Source organism: Penicillium argentinense (assembly GCF_028826775.1).
Source record: "Penicillium argentinense strain IBT 30761 chromosome Unknown utg000011l_segment0_segment0, whole genome shotgun sequence".
Lineage (NCBI taxonomy): Eukaryota > Fungi > Ascomycota > Eurotiomycetes > Eurotiales > Aspergillaceae > Penicillium > Penicillium argentinense.
Genome location: NW_026622670.1, coordinates 2210730 through 2229132, shown reverse-complemented (window position 1 = coordinate 2229132; position 18403 = coordinate 2210730). Strand labels below are relative to the sequence as shown.

At 51.9% G+C, this 18403-nt stretch overlaps 7 protein-coding genes across 7 annotated transcripts; 5 read left to right on the top strand and 2 right to left on the bottom strand.

Annotated features, from left to right (window-relative positions):
* Positions 1–312: 312 nt before the first annotated feature.
* Positions 313–1887, bottom strand: N7532_011848 (RNA methyltransferase, TrmH family; the record flags this gene model as incomplete). The annotated part of the gene is made up of 1 exon (XM_056624339.1): positions 313–1887. One exon carries the CDS (start codon positions 1885–1887, stop codon positions 313–315), a length of 1575 nt encoding a protein of 524 aa, XP_056469327.1.
* A 594-nt stretch (positions 1888–2481) lies between these two features.
* On the top strand, positions 2482–7089 carry N7532_011847 (uncharacterized protein; the record flags this gene model as incomplete). The annotated part of the gene is made up of 3 exons (XM_056624338.1): positions 2482–2820; positions 2882–4322; positions 4376–7089. The coding sequence occupies 3 exons, from the start codon at positions 2482–2484 to the stop codon at positions 7087–7089; spliced, it is 4494 nt and encodes a 1497-aa protein (XP_056469326.1).
* A 2014-nt stretch (positions 7090–9103) lies between these two features.
* On the top strand, positions 9104–11078 carry N7532_011846 (uncharacterized protein; the record flags this gene model as incomplete). Its single annotated transcript, XM_056624337.1, has 2 exons — positions 9104–9650; positions 9739–11078. 2 exons carry the CDS (start codon positions 9104–9106, stop codon positions 11076–11078), a joined length of 1887 nt encoding a protein of 628 aa, XP_056469325.1.
* A 799-nt stretch (positions 11079–11877) lies between these two features.
* On the bottom strand, positions 11878–13099 carry N7532_011845 (mitochondrial 37S ribosomal protein mS35; the record flags this gene model as incomplete). The annotated part of the gene is made up of 2 exons (XM_056624336.1): positions 11878–12476; positions 12541–13099. The coding sequence occupies 2 exons, from the start codon at positions 13097–13099 to the stop codon at positions 11878–11880; spliced, it is 1158 nt and encodes a 385-aa protein (XP_056469324.1).
* A 248-nt stretch (positions 13100–13347) lies between these two features.
* Positions 13348–14057, top strand: alg13 (N-acetylglucosaminyldiphosphodolichol N-acetylglucosaminyltransferase catalytic subunit ALG13; the record flags this gene model as incomplete). The annotated part of the gene is made up of 3 exons (XM_056624335.1): positions 13348–13651; positions 13704–13842; positions 13928–14057. The coding sequence occupies 3 exons, from the start codon at positions 13348–13350 to the stop codon at positions 14055–14057; spliced, it is 573 nt and encodes a 190-aa protein (XP_056469323.1).
* A 668-nt stretch (positions 14058–14725) lies between these two features.
* Positions 14726–15999, top strand: N7532_011843 (actin-related protein ArpA; the record flags this gene model as incomplete). The annotated part of the gene is made up of 3 exons (XM_056624334.1): positions 14726–15493; positions 15569–15883; positions 15937–15999. The coding sequence occupies 3 exons, from the start codon at positions 14726–14728 to the stop codon at positions 15997–15999; spliced, it is 1146 nt and encodes a 381-aa protein (XP_056469322.1).
* A 1018-nt stretch (positions 16000–17017) lies between these two features.
* On the top strand, positions 17018–17215 carry N7532_011842 (uncharacterized protein; the record flags this gene model as incomplete). The annotated part of the gene is made up of 1 exon (XM_056624333.1): positions 17018–17215. The coding sequence occupies one exon, from the start codon at positions 17018–17020 to the stop codon at positions 17213–17215; it is 198 nt and encodes a 65-aa protein (XP_056469321.1).
* Positions 17216–18403: the final 1188 nt, after the last annotated feature.

The window sequence follows — 18403 nt, the reverse complement described above, 5'->3', positions numbered from 1 at the left end:
CGCGATTCCCCACACTTGCGCGACTTCGGCGATGAGAATCGGTACATCACTGGGCGGAGCGATGATTGAGCTGGCGCCGCCATTTGTGACGTCACCGATTGACCATTCATCAAAACAGGAGAGTATGGGCGCTAGTACTATTCCAATCATGTAGAAGACACCGACATGGAGCCTGTATGTATCGTTATCGTGTCCTTAACTATTGACTATTGATTAAGAAAACCCCCGGGAAAACGCCGTTGATCGATATAATACATAGAGGTATCTCATGCAAATGTAAATGCAAGTACAATTACAAGTCAGTCAAGTCCTTCACCACATTATTTCCTTTCCCTTCCCCTTTTTGACCATCTCCGACACTGCTAATGGGGTTCGCAAGAACATCTCCATGAGCAGAGCAGCAGCCACGCTAACGTTGAGGCTATCGATGCGCGCAGGGTCGGACGCCACACCCAGCTCGATGCTATGTCGTGCTCCGGGGATACTGACGATTGCATCGGCATGTGATTTGATATGGCCACTGAGCCCCGACGCCTCGCTCCCCATCATGAGCACACTGGGGGAGTGTGAGGTGGGGAGGGCGCCGACACCCGAATCGCTTGTGTTAGATTGACGGTAAAGATAGGTAGCTCCAGGCCCTGGTGCATCAGCTGCATAGAAACGCCACCCATTGGCCTTCGACCGTTGGATGAAGTCAACTTCGTTCGTGACATGAAGAAGCGTCATATTCTCAGCTGCGCCAGCTGAGGCCTTGATTGTCACAGGAGATAGAGGGGCCGAGTTTTTACCCGCGAATACAATCGCATCGACACCAAGGTAATAGGCAGACCGGATAATGGCACCCATATTACCAGGATCAACAACTCCATCCACGAGTAGGGAAACGGGGTATCGTTCGGCCGCTTGACCTGGCATCGATGATGACCTGATGATGGGAACAAGGTCACTCGTGCCATTGACCGCGGCTTCTTCTCGCGATTGGGGGGCTAGTTCAACTCGGAAGTGGTCTTCGGTTGCCGACGGTACAGGGCAGAAGCCACGGACTGGCAATTTTGGCAACGGGGAAGCCTCCAAGACACAGCCATTGTGTGGTCTCCCGGAACACATCTTGTCGAGAAGACGATCCCAGCCCGCAAAAGCTAGCTTGATTTCAATATTCTTCGAGAGAGCTAGCTTGCGTAAAGCTACTTTCGAAGGGCTCAAGTCCTCCCCTGCAACTTGGTAAAGGTAAAGCTTATACAGCTGCCGTCTGCTGCAGCGTAGTGCTGCTTCCACAGCACCGGTGCCGTAGATGAACTCTGATGCCGGGGTGGTATATGGAATAGAGTCGGGGACTTTCACGTTTTCTTTCACCCGTTGTGGCATTCCTTCAGTGACCCTATGGGCACGAGATTTAGATGAGGACCGGGCTTTTCCTGGCGGTACCATCTCGCGCATATTTCCATCTTGTATCCGCTTTGTTCGTAGCTGCGCATGCTTTTGGTGATTGCGGGTCGATCGTTCGAAATTACCGGTTCGAATGAATTCCGTTTCGTCGAACTGGACCCTCGGGGGCCTCTTCTCACGGTGGGGTTGAGCGAAGCGGTCGTGTCCATCCTTTCCCCCACTCTTCACGAAGTCACTAGGCTTTCTCGTATTTTGAGCTCTGGGATTGTAATCATGCCCTTCTGTGCGTCTATCTTGAGGATTGCCTCGCGGCCTTCGATGATAACGACCCCCAGCATCGGGATCATTGTCTGCGGACTGTCTTGGGGATTGTGACCTGCGAATGCCACGCCCAATGGCAGAATTCAAAGATGCGAACCGGATAGGAGCTCCCGTCCGCAGGCGAAGCAGTGGGATTTGCCTCGTGGGGAAAAGGCTTGACCGAGGAATCCTCCACGCCATTTCGAAGCAGGTCAACGATACAGGGCTGATCCTCCTGCTGAACTGTGTGCGAGATAGAAAACCCGCTGGGAGCCGATGGTCGAAAGTCGTTATCCAACTCCGACTTTTCGGCGATGTTCAACTGTTGGCATCGCGCGATTGGAAACGCTGGCTTTTTTTGACTTATCGATAAGAAATCATGGATCCACCTGGTCGGCCATTTCGATCCCTGATTGGATCCCTGGACAAGTTCCGCCCATCCACGTGATCTCTATACGCGCTTTCACGGGCTTCACAGACGGCACGCGTCAAGTGAGGCGGCGGTGATGGCAGATGCCGATGTGAAGCATCTTGAGCTCGCCGCCCGAAGCTTTTCGGCTTCGCTCTTCGCACTACCCTCCCTTGCCTTTCTTTTCATTTACACAACACGCAGAAGCTCATACTTGAGAACGTCTACTTGCTTTGAGCAATCAAGTCGAATACGTGTGTCCCTCATTTCACTTTCCATGAACCGATGTTATAGAGCTGCTCTTGCTAATATTTTACTAGAAAATCACACTTTACAACCACAAGCCTCGAACGAATCCCGCTTTGGACCCTTCGCGTGCTCTCGTCATGTCCGAGGCCGGCGATCACAATTCTCCAGGCTCGGATGACGCCGATGCGAAGGTCTCCCAGATATTGAATAAGTTCAAAAGCGCAAACGCTCAATCAACCACTACACCACAGAAATCACCAGCACCCGAGTACTCGCAGCAACCTGATAGGCCCATTCAGCAAGAATCACCCAGGGTGTCCAGAGCATGTGTCGTCATTCCGCCCACCATTCCGAACCCAGACGACTATGAATACTTACCCGGTCATTTCACTGTCCGCCGGGTCTTGCATCTCCACTCAGAGAACTCGAACAGTCCGTCTTGCACAGTTCGCCTCCGAAGTGGGGAGCGTCAAACAGTAAGATATTCCCGTGCCCGATTTTATCATTGATTTTGTCCTCTAAAATGTTTGTGTACAGATGACTTATGACCGCCTCATGCAATTGGAGAATGGAATGTCTGCCCTCGACCTGTTCCACCCATCGGATTCGGAAGACGACCTTATGGTGATCGGGAACCGATCCAGTATCTCACAATCACCTTACTTTTCCGGCGACGGAGCATTCGATCCCCCTGAAGACGGGTCTCAAGGCCGGGGGAATAGACGCCGCGCTGCAGCGAGAGCAGGACAGTACTCTCAATTTTATGAAACCTTTGAAAGTGATGACGAATCTACGCATGAGCGGCAGAGCGACAGCGAAGACGACGGGCAGAGTGATTCCCGTTCGTCCGCAACACGAAGATTACGACGAGGCAATCAAAACCGAAAACATACCCCCGGTGCATCATCCCTAGAAGGCCTCTCCGCCCCCGATAACAGACGAAAGTCAAGCCGTCGAAGAAAAAATGTTCGTGTGAATCTGCGCGAGCGCCACGAAGATGATCTTTCCGAGGCCGAGAGCAGTGGACCCAGACAGCAGAAATATACCGGTGCCAAAGAAATATTCCAAGAGGTCCAGCGTGATGACGAATTCAGACAGCTACACTTTGCATGCTGCGCTACATGCAGTATCTATGAGGATGACCCAGAAAAAGGGCCGCTCGTCTTTTGCCAGGGCTGCAGTTCGTCGTATCATCAGGCCTGCCTTGGACCACGATCCAGCCGGGATCATCTTGTAACCAAGATTGACGAGGGTAACTTCATTCTCCAATGCCGTCGCTGCCTTGGACATGCTCATGAGAAGCATGACATATCGCCGCATCTAGGCTACTGCGCAGAGTGCAAGGAGAAGGGTCCTTTGTCGGATCCTCTCAGGCAGCGTCTGACCACCAGACAGGAGCAGCAGCAGCGCGAAGCCAATGGAGGGACAGATCCAATCACAGCTGTTGATATGGCTCAAATCAACAATGTGGACAATGTTTTCTTCAGGTGTGCCAGCTGTCAGCGAGCCTTTCACCGAATGCATTTTCCTTTGGTTATCGAAGACGATGGCTCTGAGACCTTGCCAGGCCATATGGCGCACTGGCAGTGCTCTGATTGTGCTGGGGCAATGGGCGAAATCGATGAGCTAGTTGCATGGCGTCCAGTTGACCCAAAACTTAAGGGTTCAAAGGCTCTCATCGGCGAAGCGATACCGGAGATGCAGAAGCAATATCTGGTTAAGTGGAAGCAGAAATCCTACTTCCGAACGACCTGGATGCGTGGGGATTGGGTCTGGGGTGTCAGCAACCACGCCATGCGCCGGGCGTTCTACAACTCGGCTAAATCCCAGAAGCCAATTTGGACAACTGAAGACGCCATCCCTGAAGAGAACCTTCGGGTTGACATCGTGTTTGACGTGGTGTATCGGCAAGATGGGGACGAGTCACTGGATGAATCAAATCCCGAAATGGTTGAGACAGCCTTTGTCAAGTACAAGGGCTTGAACTACGAATCTTCCGTTGTGGAATCCCCCCTGATCCGACTGATACAGCCCGATGGGAAGATTTCAAAACTGCCTTCAACGACTGGCTTCTGCGTGATACCACCAAGCCCCCTGATCGAAACAAACTGGAAGATCACTTATCTGCCATCCGTCGAAAGGATTTTGAGCGGGACTTGGCTTTGCTCTCTCAGCCTGAGTCGTTGGTTGGCGGTGAGTTAATGAGATATCAAATGGAGGGTGTCAACTGGCTGTACTACAAGTTCTGGAGGAAAGAAAATGCCATTCTCGCTGATGACATGGGACTTGGAAAGACAGTCCAAGTGATTGGCTTTTTCGCAACGCTGATTGATAGGCACCGCTGTTGGCCTTTTCTGGTGGTTGCCCCCAACTCCACGGTGCCAAACTGGCGACGCGAGATTAAAACGTGGGCACCAACAGTGCGAGTAACCACGTACTATGGCTCTGCGTTCTCGCGCGAGACAGCTAAGAACTTCGAAATGTTTCCTCATGGTGGCCGGGATCTTCGTTCCCACGTTGTCATTGCTTCCTACGAGAGTATGGTTGATGGCGATGCCAGGATCCTCAACAAGGTGCGTTGGGCAGGTTTGATTGTCGACGAGGGGCAACGTCTCAAAAACGACAAATCTCAACTTTATAAATGCCTCCACGGCATGAAGTTTGACTTCAAAGTTCTTCTTTCTGGCACGCCTCTCCAGAATACAATTAGAGAACTATTCAATCTTCTTCAGTTCATCAATCCTGACCTCAAAGCCGAAGAGATGGAAAACGAATATGGAAATATGGACAAAGAGAGTATCCACACACTCCATGGCATGATCCGGCCGTTTTTCCTTCGTCGGACGAAGGCCGATGTGCTGCCATCTTTACCCCCGATGGTGCAGATCATCCTCCCGGTCTCGATGTCTGTTGTGCAGAAGAAACTTTACAAGTCCATCCTCTCGAAGAATCCCCTGCTCATCAGAGCAATTTGCACCAAAAGACCAGGCCAGCTGAAGAAGGCAGAACGACATAATTTGAACAACATCCTGGTGCAGCTTCGGAAATGTCTTTGCCATCCTTTTATCTACAATCGGGACATTGAGGAGCAAACCAACGACTCTTCCCTAGCCCATCATTCCTTGGTGGCAGCTTCTGGAAAACTTCAGTTGCTGAATCTGATGCTACCCAAATTGCGGGATCGTGGACACCGTGTTCTCATTTTCAGTCAGTTCCTTGAGAATCTGGATCTTGTTGAAGACTTCCTTGGGGGCCTCGATTTGAAGTACTGCCGCTTGGACGGGAAGTTGACGTCTCGGCAGAAACAGCAACAGATTGATAGCTTCAATGCCCCGGGTTCTCCATACTTCGCCTTTCTTCTGTCGACACGGTCCGGCGGAGTGGGCATCAACCTTGCCACCGCAGATACTGTCATCATCATGGACCCCGACTTTAACCCCAAACAAGACATGCAAGCACTGTCTCGGGCCCATCGAATTGGCCAAAAGAATACCGTGCTCGTATTCCACTTGACTACGAAGGCCTCCGTGGAAGAAAAGATCATGCAAAAGGGCAAGAAAAAGCTGGCGCTGGACCATGTGCTCATCGAACGTATGGAAGCAGATGGAGAAGATGAGGACCTGGAATCAATCCTCAGGCACGGTGCTCAAGCATTGTTTGATGATGACAATTCTGCTGATGTCCATTACGACTCTGACTCGATCGAAAAGATTCTAAATCGCAGCCAGATCGAAAAAGTTGAGCAACCTGTTAACACCTCTTCAGGCGGAATTTCCGAGCAACATCATTTTAGCTTCGCGCGCGTGTGGCAGAAAGAACGGGGTGCCCTGGAGGAGGTGACTGAGACCGAGGACTCCCCAGCTGACGATACGGTCTGGGAGCAGATCTTGCGTGCGCGTGAACAGCAAGCCACTGAAGAAGCCTCTCGGACCGCTGAGGGCTTTGGCCGAGGCAAGCGTAAGCGGGCTGCGGTGAATTATCGAACAAGAGAAGAAGAGATCAACGACGTCGAGAGCGCTAAGTCCTCACAATTCAAAGCTCACGGGCGCCCGGAGAGCGATGACGATTTCGACCAAGAAGAGACTGAAGAAGCAACTGATTCTCTGGATGAGGCCGAAGCAGGCGATGTAGAGCCGGATGCGATGGAGCTTGACATGTCGTCTGTAAAGCAGCAGGTTCGCCCGTTTGTGCGAAAGGAACTGCCGCCATCACCGCCACCACCACCCTCCTTGGGCGGAGATGGTGCGATGGACGACGGCCTTGCTTGTTTGGCATGTAACAAGCACCATCCCAATGGCCGTTGCCCGTTGAAGCTTGCTGGCGTTGAGTATTGTCCGCTTTGTGGCCTGGCGCATTTTGGCAGAAGCCGTGCCTGCCCCCATCTGCACGACGAAACCCAAATTCACCGCATGCTCAGTGCATTGAAAGAAAGCAAAGAGCTCCCTGAGCATGTCACGCTAGCCAAAAAGTACCTCCAAGGGGTTCTTGGAGATCTCGGCCAGCGAGACCGAAAAAAAACTGCTAAAGAAGCAGCAGCAGCACAACAACCCACCCAACAGGCGTCCAAACCATTCTCGAGTTCGACATTCCCTGAAACATTGAATTACCAGGGAAATAGTCATATCTTGGTATCAGGGAACCCTGGACCCAGCTCTACTATGGTTGACCTGACAGGGCCCGATTCCCCTCATGGCAACCCCTCTGTTCCGCTTCAGCTTCCACTTCCTCCCCACCACTTGCCTTAAGATTTGGTACAAATCAATCATAGGTTTGCGTCAATTTCTCTGGTGGTTGGACAATTCTCTCTAGGCTCTCACTGACAATTCCCCCGTCTCCTCGGAGCTGGCTGTCACGTGACAAACAACATGTTCACAAGACACGTATCTTCTGCCAGGGAGGTGTTTCACTTCACTTTTTTGGCCTATCTCACATCGTGCATTTACATCTTCATTATGAGCCATGACAATGATACCCCTTTTCTGTGTTAGATTAGAACACAATGACAACGTTGACACTCGCCAAAAACCCCTTGTACCCCAGCCGTACCATTCGTCTTTTGCAGGGGCCTCATTGACCGGCAATCTTGGGAGTTGACTTACATGAGAATTAAGCAGCAAAAGATTTATCATACTCATAGCAGTTCCACGCAAATGGCGAAGCTCCGGGCGCCTACCTTCGCCTTTCCTAGTCTTCAAGACGCACGGACTTAGTTGATCACGCCACAAAGATCCCGGCTCTTTTTGTTTGAGACCTGAAACCCCTGTTGTTTACCCGCAGCTCCCTATTCAGCTAGCCAGATTCGTTGATCGGCCCACATTCTTCGGCTCTCTACCTGTCACAGCGCTTTGATTTTGACAGGGCGACTCTTGGCGTCATTCTGGCTTGCGGTTGGATCGGCAATTTGGCCGCCACCCGATTGGTAGTGGCATGTGCCAAGACGAAGTATGAACTTTAATAGCACGACCGGTTCTTATCGACATCCTCTTGCGAATAGCAAAGACTCCCCTCGACCGTGGTCCAGAGCGCAGACATTCGATCGTACAATATTTCATGCATGGGACTCTACTAGAGGCTGATACAGGATATTGTGGCCGTCATTAGCAGACGAACAAGTGGTATCGTAAAATATTCTAAATTGCCCAACGCGTTTTTAAAAAAATGTCGGTCGGAAGTAGTCTCTATCTTTTATAGCAAGCCAATATTCTGTTAGGGAGCTGAACCAATGCCCCGTGGCACTATTAGAACCTCACATCTATAGTAAATTGAGTCGCAATTACAAAAAGAGCGCAATATGGTTACACCACAGAATAAACATAATAAAGTAACATATACAGGGCTATTCATGCTATACAGGCTATAAATTTGCAAAAGAAAGGGGCCGCAGCTAAGTACATTATGTGACGCGGGTTACTACAGGGTACAGGCTCATCATACACTAACAGAACATAGATAGGCTGGCTCTAGCCATGAGCTTTGTAGCTTCAATAGTAAGCAGGAGTCGAACTATAAGAGACGCTGGGAAAATTTGATTATTGAATTTTTTCTTTACAACCAAATCGTCATTTAACGAGGTTTTGTATAAAGCAACCAGTTTGCGATTATGATTGCGTGGCACTCGCAGGGGACTCACGTGGGACGCAAGATACCTTTTGACACGCAGGTACAAAGATACTTTTATGGCATCCTCTTATCCTGATTGAACCTAACAGGCACGACTCTTCATCTGTGAATGGAACTCAGTTTGTATTGGACTTGGAGGGATTTGATGAAGCTTTTATTTATACATGGTAGATACCTAGTTCTCTACAGCCACTAGTCCTTGACAAAGGTGCTTGTGCGTAGGCGTAGGTCCATCCCTGGAAACCACGTTGCTATTCACAGCGCTGAACAATACGACGTGACGTTGATAATGTAATAACAGAGTGTCGAGACAGCGTGACAGGGAGGCACTTCTATTCACTGTGGAAGGCTAGGCAGCGAAGTCACTCCAGTATCAGCTAGGCTGTCCCTCCCTAGACGGGACTTCCCAGGTCCATTCACGGAACTCTCCATTAAGTGAATTTCATAGGCGACACACAGCCTAATTCATTTCTACCTCCTGCATCTCCCCTCACCATCCCTCTTTCGTTCTTCGTGCTTCGTTTTCATCAACGCTTCTCTTGCAATCCTTTTTTTCCCGTCTTCGCTCCCACATCTGGCTTTATCTTTGCTCTCGTTTTTGCCGTACCACGCTCGTTGTCACCTGCGGCTTCAGTTGTGATGGCTCTTGCGAACGCCGGTATGGGTCCCACCCACTACATCCGTCGCCCCGACGGAGCTATCTCCCCTATGCTTGCCATGGATGACTTCCCTCAGGGATTTGTTGTCCAGAACATCCCGCGTTACCTCACCACCGACCAGCTAGATGGTTTGGTTCCTTGTGGCATCATGCCTACCCGCATGCAGCCCTTGACCGTCGCCGGTCCTCAACCCGCGGCGGCATTTGTCAACGACCAGGACATTTCTGAGCTTGCTGCCCTCTTGAACGAAGTCACGTTCGAAAATATTCCAGAACGCCTCAAGAAGTCCATCACGTCGCTCCTCGATCGGCCCGGGGGTTTGCACAAGGTGATCTACGATATGATTGCCGCCGCGAGTGCTCCCCCCATGACCGAAAAGCAACGCCAGGAGGTAAGTTCAGACCCTCCCAGTCCTTCGAGCAACCCTGGCTGCTCTACTCCACCCACTCCTACTAACCAGCAGGACCAGTCGAAGAAGCTCTGCTCGTACTGGATTCGAAAGGGCGAGTGCGGCTTCACCCAAGTCGGTATGTACAATACCTTCCTTCCCCCACCCCCATCCACCCTCAAACAACCCTTCAATAATGAACCTCATACTAACATGCTCTTATCAAGGTTGCAAGTTCCGACACGAAATGCCCCTGGATGCGGCCGGTCTTGCTAAAGAAGGTCTTCGTGACATTCCCGAATGGTACCGTCTGGCGCACGGGATCCCCAAGAACTCGCTCCGTATCCAGCAGGACCTCATCACGTATCCAAGCGAGCAGCTGCCTGTTCGGGGTCTGATTGAGTACAACGTGTCTGACCGAGACTCGACTGCGGATACCAATCCCCCTCAGGAAACCAGCTCGACCGACGTTCAGCCTGCCCGGCTTCAAATCGAGTACCCAATGCCTGGCCAGGAAGAGGCTTCTGAGCCCAACCCTCCTCAGGGCAACCCTCCTGAGGGAAACCACCCCCAGGACAGCCACCCTTCTCGTGGCCCCTTCACCAGCAGCCGCGGTTGTGACCGTGGTGGTCGGAACAATCGTTCTCGTGGCTGGCAGCACGGCCTAGGTCATGGTGGCCACAGCACTCGTGGTAACGACGACCACCAGAGCCCTGCGTTCAGTCAGCCTCGTGTCCCTGCACAGGCTCCTCCTGCCGTCCCTCGGGTCCCTCCTACTCCCGGTATCTATCACGCTGTGCCCCCGATGGCCAGCCCCGAGGGCAGCGTCACGGCAAGCAACCCCCCGGTGTTCATCACGCACAACCTGGAGACTGGCAGTGGCGAAACTCGTGAAGGCGACTACCCTCCTCCTCGTCTGCCCGTTGGCCCGTTGGAATTTGATTCTGATACGCACCGTGCACTGCACCAAAGCGTGATGAACCCTGAGGCAGACGTTCGCAACCCGGGTCTGACCCAGGCCATGGCCAATTTGCACACCAGTGACCCCCTGCTTGGTGTTGATATGATGGATACTCGTCAGTTTTTCCGGACTCCGTGGCAGTATAACCACCCTCAGGCCGCTGGCAATGATACTACTGAGGGCCAGCCAAGCACTCTCCGCCAGCTGGTTGCGGAGAGTGAGCCCATTGACCCCACGGAGGTCTTGGAGGATTGGGGCCCTATCGGTGGCCCCGTGATTCGGCCTAGCACTCGCCGAGGTGCTCGAAACGACGACAAGGTGGCCGCTCATCGCAATGCTGTTGCCCAATGGCACAACCAGGTTAGTAACGAATGGACCCAGTTCACTGATAACGGAGGAGTTACTGACTATTATACTTGGCGGCTCCAGCGGGGCTGGGCCGACTATCCAAGTGCGCAGGGCGAGACCTACGAGCAGGCTGCCGGGGCCAGCCTGCTCGCCCCGAACACCGAGCGTGACCGGTGGATGGCGGCCCACCGGGCGTTCCTCGAGGTGGCACGGGCTGAGGGCGGCGACCTCAAGATGGGTCGCCCCCGAGGCTTCTAAACCCTCCCTCTCTCCCTCCCTTTCTTCTTTTCTCGTCATCACTTTCTTCTCACTTCCTTCGTTACCAGGAAGGTTGATTTTCGCAACCAGTGCGCTGCCGTGTGAAATCATGCCGTTGGATTGATTTCACGACAAGCACTTCCAGCGCACTGGTTGCTTCTGTTGATGCCGGATGGGGGCTACCCATCATTTGTGTTGTCAGGATGTTTCGCCGTGGCTATATTATTGTGGTTGTTGTGGTGGTGGTGTTATAATCATTGTTGCTGCTGCTGTTGTTGTTGTTGCGTTGCCTGCCCGTCCTCTCCTCGTGGTGGCGCCTTCAAGTGATCGATTTCTGAAAAGAAATCGTAGACCTAGGACTTCCCCGGGCGCCGATAGCACCACTCCGACGAGCAGTTGATAGTCATTGCGGAAGGTAATCAGGAAATCTACCACCCTCAACTTACACTATCATATCGTATGCGTAGCGTTTCCATGGCGTAATTATTCTCGATATTACCAGTAGCACACAGAGAACACAATGAACCCTAACATGGAGAACATATGGACCATCCCCGCGCAAAGCTTACGTTCGCAACGTAAAAAAGCAAATCAGTAAAGTCCCAGAATAATAATAATTAAAAGTGAGACGCCAATGAATTGAATAATATGACTATAGTACATCTTGAATAAGAAGGAATGAAGCCCACGAGGCCTCCTGAAGTATGCGCCCGCGCCTCGCAAATGTCTGACCGCAGTTTTGTTCAACATACATGCGAAAGAGTCTATGCAAAGCATATACATTGCTCAGTCACGCCCCTCACCGGCGGGATTGCTTCTTGGCGCCCCGAGCTCCAACCTTGACAGCAACACGCTCCCGCTCCTCTGTAGCGTGGGCCCGGAGGGCCGGGTTCAGTGAAGGGAGCGACTGAATGGCCTGCGAGACGATCAAGTTACCATCGACAGCGTCCCGCTCTCTTTCGGCACCGATTCGCTCGGCACGGCGAGCGGCGAGCTGTTGCCGGCGCGCCTCTGTCATGTTCCAGGATTCGGGGAATCGAGGACGAATCTTGGGCTTGTGGTGGCGGAGGTCGAGCGGCACATCAGCAAATGAATCACCTTGTTTGGCCTCCTTGATCAGGGAATTGATAAGGTCAGCCAGATAGCGCTTGTTCTGGGCACTGGAGCCAAACTGCTCGCAAGAGATCCGAACAATGTCGGTCTGTGGGTTGTAGCGGGTGCCGACGAGCTTGAGGAAGGTCTGGCGTTGGGCCTCAGTGAGGTGCTTGGGGGCCAGATCGCGGGAGGCAAGCTCAACAACAACCTTGGGCTCAGCGGGATGCTGCTCGCCCATATAGGTGGTGTACCGGAAGCGGAGGATTTGGTTTTCAGAGGGCAAGGTAAAGGGTTTGGCGAGTTCTGGATACAGCAATATTCAGTTAGTCACTAGCACAAGGGGACAGAAGCCAAGGGTCAATCGTACTGCTCAGCATTGGCATGTCCCATGCCGTGATACGAGCATACTCGCGCAGCTCGCGCTGCAATTCCATCTGCGCGTGCGCGGTCGAGGTGATTTCGTCGTCGTTGATCTCTTCGTCACCGTCCTCCACCAAGGCCAATTCGTCGTTCTCGTCTTCGGCCCAGAAACCCCGCTGCTTTTCCCGGACATCCTCGAATCGAAGGTCTTGCTCCTTCTCAATTTGATTGACGCTCTTCTCGAGCTCTGCGAATGCGGCCGCACGCTTCTCGGGGTCGTTGAAATCGGCCACGGCGCGTCGGTTCGCGGCGTCGAACTCAGCGCGCTCCTCGGGAGACATCATATCGTACATGGAGCGCTCTTCCTTGCTGAGCAGGTCGGGCGAATATTCGGGCATAGGCGGATACTCCTCCGCACGTAGTTCTCGGGGAGGAGGAGGAATGACCGGGTCCTCTTGAACGTAGCGAAACGGTGAAATCGAGAATGATCGCGTAGCAAGAAACCCATGGCCCCGACGGGCCAGGGCCCCCGCGGAGCGAGTTAATGACCGAGCGGTGCAGGCCATTGTATGGGGCAGTTGGGAGCAGACGTAACTTTTCGAGACTGTTTTCTCCGCAGGCGCCGCTAGTCTCAGTCCAGTTCTACTTCATCACGTGATCCCACGTGACCTTGATAGTCTCTCCCACCCCGCCACGTGACTCTAGCGTCCGCCGTACGTAGTAGTACTGTAGTCGGCGCGTACCTGCCAGTCTCCATCCCAACTTTGTCTCAGCCAGACCGTCCCCGACCGCATCTCTGTTGCTCTTGAACAAGATGATTTTGAAGAAGCTTTGCTTCGTCTCCGTCGGTGCGACAGCTTCATTTGAAAAATTGATCCGCCAGGTTCTCAACGAGGCATTTCTTGCCAAGCTTGCGCAACACAAATTTACTCATCTTCTTATTCAATATGGCAAGGATGGCGAGGCCTTGTGGAATGAATTTGTGAATGATTTCCCCGAGGAACACCTCCATGGCGTCCGTGTTGGGGGATTTGACTTCAAGCCCGAGCTCTGGCCGTGCATGCACATGGCCACGAAGACCATGACCCAGGATCTCGGAATCGTCATCTCTCATGCCGGTAATATCCATCAAATCGATTGTTACTACTCCAAACTTAACATTAATGACAGGAACCGGCACTATTTTGGAGGCTCTTCGCTTGGCATTGCCGTTGATCATCGTCCCCAACGCCGATCTCGCTGGTAATCACCAGGTGGATTTGGCCGCTCAGATGCAGGACATGAAATATGCCATTCATGCTGATGTTGAGTAAGTAAACTATGTCTGCTCTTTTTGACTATTTTCTATAGTAGCCCCTTTTCTGGTGGGCTATGTCCATCTAACTTGCGATTAGCAACTTGCTTGAGGCCCTTGACAAGGCAGAGGCCCAACGGTCCGAGCGTCCTTCGCGTGTGAGCCGGCCCTATGGTCATGAGGATACCGTCGTGGACCCAATGGCCGACCAGCTTTATTTCGTCGACTGAATGCCGGGCTCTCCTACGTAAAGGTGGTACACCTCCATTCCTCACGAGAAAATGACTTAACGATATGGTGCTATTATGATTTTCCGATCCATGGGTGTTTAGGGGAGTTTTGGTGTTCTTTCAAAGGAAGACAGGGTCATTTTCGTTTCAAATCCTGGGTTTTCAAATCCTGGGTACTCCAGGGTTCCTTTTCAGTGCGATGCAGAATACAAAATTTCCCAAGATTCAAGTTCCTAAGGTTCTCTACGGATAAGCAGTCTGGACCACGTAGTAGCATCGAAAAGTCTGAAATAATATATGAGGTATATGCTACTAGATTGTTCCCTAGGGCAGCGGTCATCACTTCAAGTTGACGTTCCGAGTTCGTTGGAGTTCAAGTTGTTCGTGGTCGGCTCCACTACTATGCAGCGGCGACGGTCATTGGTCCGAGCTTCTTGTTGACAACCTCTTGGGAATCCCCGACGCGAAACCGCAAACCCGCCAAACCCTCCACTCCTGACGCCCTCGGCGAGGTCATTCTGTTCGCCATTCTTCGAGCTAACGCATTCATTCGTGTCTCCGATATCGCCTTTGAACTTCCGGTTCGCCCCTCCCCGGCCGCAGGGCCATCGTGAATCCTCGCGCACCCCCGAACCCCCCGACCTCCCTCTTCATACACACTCCCCGCAATGGCTGAGGCTACTCTCCACAACGTACCGATTGTCATCGACAATGGCAGTGGTACCATTCGAGCCGGCTTCGCAGGAGAAGAAATCCCATCATGCTACTTCCCCTCCTTTGTCGGTCGTCCCAAGCACCCGCGGGTCATGGCCGGCGGTCTGGAGGGCGACTCATTCATCGGCCAGCGCGCGCAAGAATTGCGCGGGCTGCTCAAGATCCGGTATCCGTTAGAACATGGAATCGTGACAAATTGGGAAGATATGGAATCGATCTGGCACTATGTCTACGAGAATGAGCTCAAGACCCTCCCCGAAGAGCACCCCGTGCTGCTCACCGAACCACCACTGAACCCCCGTGCCAACCGTGACGTTGCTGCCCAGCTCATGTTCGAAGCATTCAATGTCCCTGCTCTCTATATGTCCATTCAGGCAGTCCTCTCACTCTACGCGTCTGGTCGCACCACAGGTGTGGTTCTGGACTCTGGAGACGGAGTATCCCACGCTGTCCCGGTCTTTGAGGGTTTCGCCATTCCCAACAGTATTCGCAGAATTGATGTGGCTGGCCGCGATGTCACAGAGCAAATGCAATTGCTCTTGCGCAAGGCCGGTCACGTTCTGCATACCAGTGCTGAAAAAGAGGTGGTGCGGATGATTAAAGAGAAGGTCTGCTACGTATCGTTGGATCCAAAGCGCGAGGAGAAGGAGTGGATGAACAACTACCACAAGTCGGATGCCAAGGCTGTCGACTATGCCCTCCCCGACGGTCACAAGATCAAGGTAAGTCCATGGACCTAGCTGGATCCCCCACAGGTCCTTCTGCTGTCGAGTCTAACATACTGGCCGTGCTTGTAGATCGGCCAAGAACGCTACCGCGCGCCTGAGATTCTTTTCGACCCAGAGCTTATCGGTCTTGAGTACCCCGGCGTGCACCAGATTGTTCAAGACGCAATCACCCGCACAGATCTCGACCTTCGCAAGTCACTATACCTCAACATTGTGCTTTCTGGAGGGTCGACCCTCTGCAAGAACTTCCCAGATCGGTTGATGCGAGAGATTAAGCGACTCGCTGTTGAAGATATGAAGATTCGTATCTCTGCTCCTGCGGAGCGCAAGTATACCACTTGGATCGGTGGCAGTATTCTGGCTGGACTGAGTACATTCCGAAAGGTACGCAGCTCTTAAACATATCAGTCGTATATATCAACTAACCCTTTATCTAGATGTGGGTGAGCGCAGACGAGTGGCATGAGGACCCTGAAATCATCTTCAAGCGTTTCGCTTAGACGGCATAATCGTCTTTATCTTTCCTCTCCCCACTTCTCAGTCCCAGTCCATCTCAAAATCCCTGGTCCCTTCTTGTTCCGGAAGGAGAGGCGGTGTAAACCTCAGACCAACGGTCGACTGTGGAAAGCACTGTCTATCGGAAGCGAGCAGTTCAGAACGGATGTGCAGTGATCGACAATTACTCGAAGCCTTGTTGAGTCCAGGCGTTAGAGCCCTGCGACCTTTGATACCCCTTTCCCACCATATCCCCAATCTCATCCGTGCATGTCTCGCGATATCACGAATACTTATCATCATTCTACTTGTGCAAATACCGTTATTATTCTGTCTTGGCTTGGGAGTTGCGTGTTTCGAGCAGGCTTGTACACAGAGTACCACATACTACATGGTTCCTAAGGTGCCCATATGAAAATTTCTAAACACTTTATTTATTTTTTTCACCATGTTTTCTTCCCATAATGTGAAGACCGGCATAGAATAGCAACGGAGCACTTCCCAGCCTAAGTTGAAACCTATATCTAACCTTGGTTGGCCGAAAATGCGGGGGTGACGGAGCCAACCGACACCACCCACGCCAGGCCTGAATCAGCCCTGCAGGCGGCTTCTCCACATGATGCTTGAAGAATGCTGGTCAATCCATCCATGTCTGGCAAACAGAAATGAATTGACAGGGCGGTTGTCGTGTGCCTACATTGCCACGCGCGAAAGGTTAATGCCAGATCCCTATTACACCATTGAGCAAAACTAAACTGTCCCAGGTACGATGTGATCTAGAAGACCAGCCAGGTGGTTTTGCAGTAACTGCAAAAGACATCGTTGGTGCTGTCGGTGACTCGTTCACTGCGCAGGCCAAGTTCGATTCGAACCAGCTACTTCTGCTATAGACACCGCGGTCGCAAGCCCTATCCTGCCAGGATACATAGCTCTGCCAACCAACGAAGCACCGCTCCGTTCCCATATGTTGCTCATACCAATACGGTTGGCAATGGTATTCCACACTCTACCCTCTCGTCGAACATGGGCACCTGGACCTCTTCGCACGCCAGAAAACCATGGGCAGAGCCGCAAGCTTTCGTCAGCGAACTGTCCTTCATGGCCCCTTTAGTCAGTCGGCAAGAACATATCATCCCAGACGTAGTGGCTGCTATACTTGAGCAGTTCTCCGCGGAGCTCCTTGAGGTCATGTCGGCTACGAAGCTCCCACCAAAGACATAATTTTGAAGCATTTGCAGACTCCTACTTTGAGCAACTCTATCACCGGACTCCGATTATAAACAGAAGGAATTCTCGGCAGATTATCCTTCAGTGCTTGTGTCTCAGGCCGTTTGCCTTGTTAGCTCTCTCCTGAGGCATTCTGGAACACAATCACCTCTCGAAGAGGCTGAATTGTATTACTGCAAAGTGAAAACCCTACTCCAAGCCAATCATGAGCCAGATCAACGAATAGTTCTTGAAGTCCTATGTCTTTTGAGTTTTAGAAACAACACGCTACCCAAGCTTGTCAGCCTTTACTGTTCATGGCAATGGCTAGGTATGGCAACTCGTCTCGCCTATCAAATGGTTCTGCATCGCGAGTCAGCATATGCACATCTTCCGAGCCCTGGGTATACCCCATCTAATAGTGTGGTCTATATTTGTGCGTAAAGCTTCTGATGGTCTTGTGGGCATTCAATTATCATCCTGGCTGGTATCGGACCGACTTCAGACGGCGTGCCTCGGGCGACCATTTATCATTCGAGATTCGGAATTTGACGTGCGGCTACCGGTCCTGGAAGATTTCACAGAAAAGGGCATCGAAGTAAAGCTATTTTCCCTAAATACACTAAGCTCGATGTTATTCTTGGTGAGATAGTGGACCGCCACACCCAAGAGGATGAGATCTCATAATATGACGTACGGGTACCCACGAACCGAACAGCTTGTGGCTCTTCTGAAGACCTCCCTTCCAGGCGTCTTCGAGATTACAAACCCTACAACAATGGATTCAAGCCCTCTCAGTTCAGCTACAGCTATGGCACTGGCGGTCGTTTCTTTAGACGAGACATTTGCGACGTGCACGTCAAATACTTTGTTAGCCTGATCGTCTTCTTCCGGCTTTTCGGTCAATCATTTCTATCTCTTACAGTCTCAACAGCGTTGCTAATTGCGTCGTCATGTATTGCGCGTCTTTATGAGCAAATTCTGTACTGCGACGAGATCAATTATCTCGCACCGATAAACAACTGGTTTTTGATGGTGGGGCTGTGCACCACAGATCCACCATAAGGCCGTTCTTTGGGCCGAGACAAATTATGCAGTCAGGAGCTGTCAATATTGACGACTGCGTTGCGAGATATGCAACTCATGTCGCCGCCCGCGGGTGTTTTGTTGGATATCATCGAGTACTTGAGCGCGCTCGACCCC